The 8818-nt window shown below is 45.4% G+C and overlaps 1 protein-coding gene across 1 annotated transcript in view; it reads right to left on the bottom strand.

Annotated features, from left to right (window-relative positions):
• Positions 1–4644: 4644 nt before the first annotated feature.
• LOC115279858 (sialic acid-binding Ig-like lectin 13) overlaps positions 4645–8818 on the bottom strand; it is a 4918-nt gene continuing 744 nt past the window's right edge. Inside the window, exons 3-6 of the mRNA XM_029924362.1 lie at positions 8678–8725; positions 5942–6035; positions 5556–5636; positions 4645–5193 (exon numbers count right to left, since the gene is read on the bottom strand). Coding sequence (XP_029780222.1) covers positions 5130–5193; positions 5556–5636; positions 5942–6035; positions 8678–8725 — 287 coding nt within the window. The 3' untranslated portion in view covers positions 4645–5129. The remainder of the gene's footprint in view (positions 5194–5555; positions 5637–5941; positions 6036–8677; positions 8726–8818) is intronic.

Below are 8818 nucleotides of genomic sequence, written 5' to 3'. Positions count from 1 at the left end.
TGTTATGGACATATTTCCACACCCATGAGCATATAAAATATACTTGTGAGACTAACATAATAATGTGTATCAACTATACTTCAGTAACAAAATAAACATAAAAACTGCCAAAAGAGGAAAAAGACTTCCTCCCAAAAAGTGTCATTATTAGGTCAAAGAGTAATTGTGTGTTTCACACTAGCAGGTACTGCTGCACTACTCTCCGTGATGGTTTTAACTTTCTACTCCTTCAACAATATTCAGGAATTCTGGAATATTCATTAATTAAATATTCATTAATATTTGGTATTGTCAATCTTTGAAATTTTAACAATTTTAACAGAAGGACAGTGGTATCTCATTGTGTTTTTTAATCCTTTTTTGTTGTTGTTGCTTATTTATTTACTTTTAAGAGTGTGTGTGTGTGTGTGTGTGTGTGTGTGTGTGTGTACAGGGAAAGGGCAGAGAGAAAAAGAGAGAATCTCAAGCAGGCTCTACAAGGTCACCAAATCCTGAAATGGGCCTCGAACTATGAACTGTGAGATCATGACCTGATTCAAAATCAAGAATCCAACATTTAACCAACTGGCTACCCAGGGGCCTCTTTAATTCTTAATGCATTTTAAACTTAGACATAGTGAGATTCACTTGTTATCATGTACAATTCTGTGAAATTTGACTGATATATAGAATTATGTAACCATAACCACAGTCAAGGTACTGAACCATGCCATTGCCCAAGATGTTAGTCCTCCCTCCACCCTCAACCTCTGCAAAATGCTGGTCTGTTTTCCATCCCTCTTGTTTTGCTGTTTACAGGATGTCATCAAAATGGAATCATACAAGAATTTGGCTTCATTCACTTGGCCTAATGCATTAGAGCGTCCTTCATATTGTTGGGTGTGTATGCCAAAAATGTGTAGAATCTTGTATACACTTACCCCTGGGAGACCATTGGGGTTGTTCCCTGTTTTGGGGTTGACTATGAATAAACTAACCGTCAATCTTCACATGCAGGTTTTTGTGGGAAGGTGTTTTTGTTTCTCTTGGAGAAACATCTAGGCATTCGGCTGCTCAGTCCCACAAGAGGTGTAGGTTTGACTGAGACACAATTGACAAACTGTGCTCCAGAGGGCTGCACCATTTGGTGAGTCCCGGTTGCTCCACACTCTCTCATATTGCAGATTACCAGGATTTTTCTCTTATTTTTGTCTGGATTCTTCAGCCTTTGTAAGAGGAACATACTGGTATCTCATCCTGGTTTTAATCTGTGACTTCCTGAGAACCGCGACGCTGGGCACGTTTCTATGTGCTTGTTTGCCATCCATTTTCCTTCCTTGGTGAAGTGGTTGACTGAATCTTTGGCTGCTTTGTTTTTACTGAAGCAATATATGCATAACGGAACCTCTACTCTTTTACTCATTTTAATTGTTCAGGTCAGTGGCCTTAGGCACATTCACATTGTAGTGCGCCCACCACCAACCCCATCCATCTCTACAACATTTTTCATCATCCCAATGTGACGTTTTGTGCCTGTTAAATTAATAAGCCTCCATTCCCCAACCCGTCCCCTGACCTTCACAATCATCATTGTATTTTCTGTGTCTATGAACTTGCCTCCTCTGGATACTTGGTGTAATGGGATCATACAGTATTTGTCCTTTTGTGACTAGCTTATTTCGCTTACAGTAATGTCTTGGATCCACATTGTAGAGTGTGTCAAGCGTTCATTCTTTTTAAGACTGTGTAAGATATTCCACCATTTGTGTTTGTGTTTATCTGTTGTTAGGCCCTTGGGTTGCTTCTACCGTTTTAGCTCTCATGAATGACGCTATTCTGAACATGGATGTAGAAATATGTATTCAAGTTCCTGGTTTTGATCCTGTGTGTATATACCCAGACATGAAGTTACTGGATCCTATGTTAACTCAATATTTAATTTTTTAAGGAACTGCCATACTGAATTCCACAGCAAATGCACCATTTAATGTTTTATTGATTTCTGAGAGAGAGAAAGAGAGACAGCATGAGTGGGGGGGGGGCTCAGAGAGAGAGGGAGACACATAATTGGAAGACAGGCTCCAGGCTCTGAACTAGCTGTCAGCACAGAGCCTGACACTGGGCTCAAACCCACAAACCGTGAGATCATGACCTGAGCGGAAGCCGGACGCTCAACCGACTAAGCCACCTGGGTGCCCCCACCCTTTTTTAATTTTTCTTTTTTTTTGTTTTTTATGATACCATCAATGTGCGGTTGTAATCTGAATTTGCCTGATATTAGATGTTAAGCATCTTTTCATACAGTTAGGAGTCACTTGTATACATTTTGAGAAATATCTATTCAAATCCTTTGTCAATTTGTAAATAGGTTGTTTGGTTTGTCTCTAATTTTTACACAAGTAGGTTTTGTTTGTTTGTTTACTCATTGTTTGGTCTTGAGAGTCCTTGGTATATTACAGAACAGCCGGTGCTCACTCCCCAAGATGTGTGTCATGCCTGCAGTGACCCACTAGTGCATCAGGACACGGAAGAACAGAGTAAAGAAGGTCTGGGGACCAATGGGGGCACCTAGGGCTGCAAAACTCACTTGAGCAATGCTGTGGACTGAATTATAGCCCCAGAGTTACCTATGTCTTAATCCCTGAAACCTGTACATGTTACCTTACAAGGAAACAAGGTCTTTGCAGATGTGATAAAGTTAGAGATATGGACTTTGAGATTGTCCTAGATTATCTGGGTTGGGCCCTAAACCTATCACAGTGTCTTTCTAAAGGGGAAGCAGAGGGTGACCTGCTATACACTGAAAAGCATGATGCAAAATGACCAGCGAGACCTGAGTGGAGCAGTGACACCACAGATCAAGGAGGCCAGCACCCACCATCACCCAGAAGAAGCTAAAGGATTCTCTCCTTCAGCCTCAGGAGAGTGTGGAGCCCAACCAACCTTGATTTCTGTTCAGCAGAACTGAATTGGGATTCTGGGGGGCAGAACACAGTACCCTATGGTATGTCACTTGGGATTAGTGATGCTCTCAGACTGTATGAATTTGAGAAATGGCAGTTGAGGAAGGACCTTGTGACTTTCGCCTGCAGTGGGTCTCACTGAGAGATGCCCTCCCTCTACCCACAGGAAAGGGGCATCACGTCTCTGAAGACAGATGGGCAGAAGACAAATGAACAGACGGACTTGCCAAGCCTTCTGTTACTACCCACAGCTCAAACTCTCTGCTACCGGATGTGGCCCTGACTTTCCACTCTTAAAAAAAACACTCAGATTTAACCACTTATTCAGGTTTTCATTTCCTTAAGCAGACTCCTGTGCCACGTAAAACTCATATTAAATACATTTGCATGCTTTCCTGTCCTTCACCTGTCCTGTGTTACAGGGTCCCAGGGAAGAACTTAGCAGGGCAGAGGGAAGAGAGATGTGTTTCCTTCCCTACACAGCTTTCTGGCCTCCTTGTGAAGGATCACATTTCCTTGGTTTAAGACACCGAGAGTGTCCTATTTGTGACTACTGCCCTTGGAAGCTGATACAGGAGAAAAACCAGAGATGGCCTCTCCAGGAGCAATGCAGAGAAACAGAGAACAACCCTCCCTCTCCAGACCCTTCTTGGCTCCTCTTTGCAGCAAAGTCCTCATGGGGTTTGTCTGTACCCTTGTATCATCTCTCCTTGTCTGACTTGCCTGAAAATGCTCCAAACACATCTTTGCTCATTTACTTCCCCCTCTGTTAAATCCGCCATTCATGGGTCCCCAGTGACACATGTGTCCCAGGTGATTCTCATTCTCTGTGTGCTCCCAGTCCCTTTACACTCCATGACTATCCCTTTCCATTAACCACACAATTTCCTATGTCCAGCCTGGACCCCTCTCCTGATTCCAGACAGTCATAGCCACTCCGTCCCTGATGTTCTCAGAATGAGCATCTCTGAAGACCTCCCTGAAACACGACTCCAACCTGCCAGCTGCCTAGAGAGACATTGGGCATCACTCTTGCCTCTCTCTATTTCCTCCACCCACCACATCCTGACTCCAGAAACCAAATCCAGTTTGTTTTATCTTCATAATGTGTCCAAAATAAGTGCCCACTATCTCTGGTTTGAGCCAGCATCACTTCCTGTCTGCAATAGGCATCACTTCCCTTCCCCATCTCAGTCATGCTGTTGTGGACCCACTGTGGCCTGGTCCTGAGCAGAGCAGCCACAGGGATCCTATTGAAAGGAAAGTTCAATCATATCTCTGCTCTCCTCAAAGGCTTCAGATTGTTGCATTGTCTGCAAGGCTCACATGGTCTGCACCATGACAGGGTCTGAACCCCCACTGGGTGTCCACTCTCTCTGCGTCTCTTCCCCCATGAGGTCTGCATGTCCATGGGGTCTGCATCATACTCCCAGCATCCCTACCTCCTATGCTCTCAACCTTTGCTACTAGTTTCTACAAAACACCAAGCAAGCTCCCATGTCAGAGCTCCTCTATTCACTGTGCCTTCTTTTCCATTTTCTTGGAGCAACTTTCTCTTAGGAAACACAGAACCTACCTTGTCAGTGCCTTAAGTCTTTACTCAAATGTCTTCATACTCTTGGGTGTAGCACATGCTCCCAATATGTCACATGCTGCTTAGTCTACATGGTTTTTCTCCAAGAACATTTCCTACCCAACATGATTTATATTATTTCTTGTTTATTTTGTTTGGTTTCTATCCTTCTTGTCTCCAGAATGACATCTTCTTGATGAAAGAGATTTTTTTTCGCTGTGTTCACGGATGTACCCTGACACCTACAACACGGTGGTGTGTCAATAGTACTTGTTGAAGGAGTCTGTAAATAAATGACTATTACTTCAATCAAAGTCACATGAGACTCTCTCACACACACACATGTGCACACACACAGCTGGGTGTCATTTACTACTGAGTCTGAAGGTGACCAGGACTTGGAGATGCAGGAATGGGGAGTGAAGAACATTTCAGGAGATGGAAAGTCACATGCAAAGTCTCAGAGTCACAAAATCCCTAACCCTGAGGGGTGCAGAGAAGTTTCAAGATGCAAGGAGAGGTAGGGGTCTGGGTGGAGAGCCCAGAAGGGAACAGACCATTCCAGGTCTTCAAATCTATCCTCTTTTCACCTTGGGCTTGGCCATGGAGAGGAATCATAGCTCTTCATACTGTAGAGGAAATGGACAATAATGGTGTCTTGACTCTCCGTCTGGAGACCTGTGTTGAGGAGAGAGAGAGAGAGAGGAGGCAGGTGGGTTAGAGGCCCAGAGAAGAGACCACAAGAACAAGCAAGGTCAAGTTGAGGAGGAGATGAACATCAGGATGAGCAGGAGGAAGGTTGGACAAGACCAAGTGATGTGTTGGATCATGCAGAAGGGAGGGAGGTCACAGTGGAGAACTACACCCCAGTTCTGGCCTTAGAGATGGGGATCAGATCATCCCTGTAGGGGAGTCGCAGTCAGAAGTAGGTTTGGAGTAACTGGCAGCTCAACTTGGCCATGCTGAATGGAATATTTCTGGAACCATCCTGGAGGAGGTGTTGGTGGGATATTGAGTGTTGACGTGCCCACATCACTCACCTGAAGGATGAACTGGGGATGGCATATGCCTCCTCCATGTCCCCTACAGGCCTTGCTGTCTCCTTCCTGAGGAATCTCACTCTGAGAGAAGACACCAGGATTTTTCAGTTTGGTCTTGGGAATGCATGGTAAACTGACTCACCTCTTGTTCCCAGCTAAGGGGCTGGAGGGCAGACTGAGGTGGGAGAGTACAGGTCTGGCCTCAAGGATGGCCATGAGCACAGCAGGCACAGCCCATCCTGGACACTTGGTGGAATCCTCACACCTGGCTGACCTCCCACCTGCCCTGCCCTCTGACCTGTTCAGTTCCTCCCGCCCTGGTTCTGGGACTCAGCCACATGTCCCCACCCTCCCCATTCTTCCCCTCCCCCTGGGGCAGTGCTCACATGAGGATGCTGAAGCAGAGGAGGAGGAGGAGGGTCTTGACAGCTGTTTCCCCAATGGCCACCAGAGTCACCTGTGCCAGGGACCCTGATTGTCCTGTAAGAACATGGGATGAGGATAAATTCATGTGCTTGATTGCAACCCTGCGTCTTCAGCTCCCTGCAGAACTCTAAATATTCATCCTTAAGTCCTTCTTGCACCACTGGATGGGGGACCACTTGTGCCTGGGCTTCACCCCACCTCGTGCCCTGGCTTTCCAGCAGGAGGATGGGAAAAATATGCACAAGTGGGACTTCACTGAAATGAATCCTTTTATCCATGTTAGCCCTATTGAGAAGTAAAAAGCCAACCTACTGAGTGGGAGAAATCATGTAGCAATGATAGGTCTGATAAAGGAGTAGTATCCAGCACATATAAAGAACACTTACAACTCAACAGAAAAAAGACAACCCAATTTAAAAAAGGACATTTGCAGCAGCATGGATGGAACTAGAGTGCATTATGCCAAGCACAATAATCAGTCAGAGAAAGGTATCATATGATTTCACGCATATGTGGAATTTAAGAAACAACAAATGAAATAGGGGAAGAAAAGAAAATGAAAATGAAAACAGAGAAGGAAGCAAACCCTAAGACACTCTTAAACACAGAAGATATTGAGGGTGCTGGAGGGAGGTGGGGGGGGTGTGCTAGATGGTTGATGGGCATGAAGGTGGACACTTGTTGGGATAAGCACTGGGTGTATATGCAAGCAATAAACCCCAAAATATACTCCTGAGACCATTTTTACACCATATGTTAACTAACTTGGATTTAAATTTAAATCATAAATAAATAAATAAATAAATGTCTGGAATGGGACCCAACAACCTGCACTTTGATTTGCCAGGAGATTTTCCTGAACAACAGCATTTGATAATCACTCTCTTCAATAACATGTGCAATTTTACAGTAGCAAACTCAAAAATGCACCCATAAGACACTCAAAAAACTAATAATATAAAATAAAAATAGGCACAGGACTTTAAAAAATTCTGCAGAGACGATATACAAATGAGAAATACGTCCAAAAAAAAAAAAAAAAGGAAGAGGGGGAATGACATCATTAGTCATTACATAAATGCAAATCAGACCACACAGAGATACTCCTTCACACCCACTGGTAGGCTAACAGTATTTTGGAAAAGAAAATAATATAACTGGTAAAAATGTATAGAAATTGGAACCCTCCCACACTGCTGGTGGGAATGTAAAATGGTGTGGCCACTGTGGAAACCAGTGTGGTATCATCCTCAGAAAGTTAAGACACAGAAGCTACCTTTTGACCGAGCATTCACACCCCTGGACAATTCCCAAGAAGCAGAAGGCAATGTTCAACAACAACGTATTCTCTGATGTTCATAGCAGCGTTATAATAGCCCCAATCAGAAACCACCCAAAGGTCCATCGACTCATAAACAGAAGGACAGAATGTGGCATATCCACACAATAGACTACTATCCAGACACATGCTCTGTGGGTGATCCTTGAAAATGTTTTGTAAAATGAAAGAAACCAGATGCCGAAGGCCACACTTTGAGGGATTTCATTTAGTGACATTCCCCAGGAGGCAAATCCACAGAGACAGAGGCAGATTGTTAGTGTCTGGGGGTCAGGAGGAAGGGGAGTGAGGTGGTCACTGCCTATCAGGCACGGGGTGTCCCTTTGGGGTGAGGACAAGGCAGGGTGGATGGAATCAGGTAGTGGTGACGGTCGCACAACACTGGACATACAAACAGCCACCTACTGTGCACTTGAAAATTGCCACAATGGAGAATTACCTTTTGGTGAATTTTTCTTCGAGGAAATAATAATGCATATCCATAAAAAATACTATATAGAGTGACTGGCTCCCACCTGGTCCTGGCAAAGATCAAACCATTTCACCTCATTCCAGGTTGGTGGAAACACACACTTTTCACCCTGGCTGTTGGGAACATAACCTTGTCCACCCTCTGTGGAGAAAACTTGGCCACGCCTCTCAGAAGTAGAAAAACGTATGATCCTGCTATTCTGGTTCTAGGAATTTATCCCATAGACCTAGACTCACAAACACACATGGAAGGAGATACAAGATTATTGATTGCAGTGTTTCTGTTGATGAAATAAAATAAAGGCCATGATTTTCCATTAGTAGAAGAAGCACACAAAAGCAGAATCCATCCATGTGGAGGGACAGCACACAGTCACGGAGCAGAACCAGGACAGTCTGTGCTGCTGATCGCAAAGGAGCCCTAGACCCTTAGTGCAAACCCGGCAACGCTCAGGGCAGCCCACGGACACTGGTCGTTTGCCAGGAGGGCGCTGGATATCGGAGGACAGACTCTGCTGTTCATGTGTCCATGTGAATATGTTACCTGTTCAGAAGTATTAAATAAGCAAGTGTTCGGGAAAATAAAAGACAGGGCAGGAGGAGTCGTCAGGAGCTGCATGATAAGGGGCGTGGAGATGCGGGCCTGTAGGTGCATGTGGCTGCTCTGCTGGTGGTCCTGAGAGCAGCGGGGACAGCAAAGTGGGGGAGGGAGGGGCCAATGGGGACCGCGGCTCACAGGGGGGTTCTGGAGAAGAGGAGGGACCACTGGGTCCACCCACAGGGATTTCAGGTCCCCAGAGTCAGTCAGAATGAGGCAGGGACCAGGATCTGTCCTGAGCTTGGAAGAGGCCCCAGCCCTACAGCCCGGGAGGAGGCTGCCTCCTACCTGTGCCGCGTCCCAAACAGACACCAGATGCTGTGTTCTGTCCAGCACCTAGGAGGGGAGAAAGGGATTGCCCTCTTCAGCGGGGAGGAGAGATGTGAGACACATGTAGACCCCCCCCCCCCCCCCCCCCCCCCCCCCCCC

Source organism: Suricata suricatta, chromosome 16 (assembly GCF_006229205.1).
Source record: "Suricata suricatta isolate VVHF042 chromosome 16, meerkat_22Aug2017_6uvM2_HiC, whole genome shotgun sequence".
In the NCBI taxonomy this organism is placed as follows: Eukaryota; Metazoa; Chordata; class Mammalia; order Carnivora; family Herpestidae; genus Suricata; species Suricata suricatta.
Note: the sequence above shows the minus strand (reverse complement) of the source record. Positions and strands in the feature narration are given on the sequence as shown.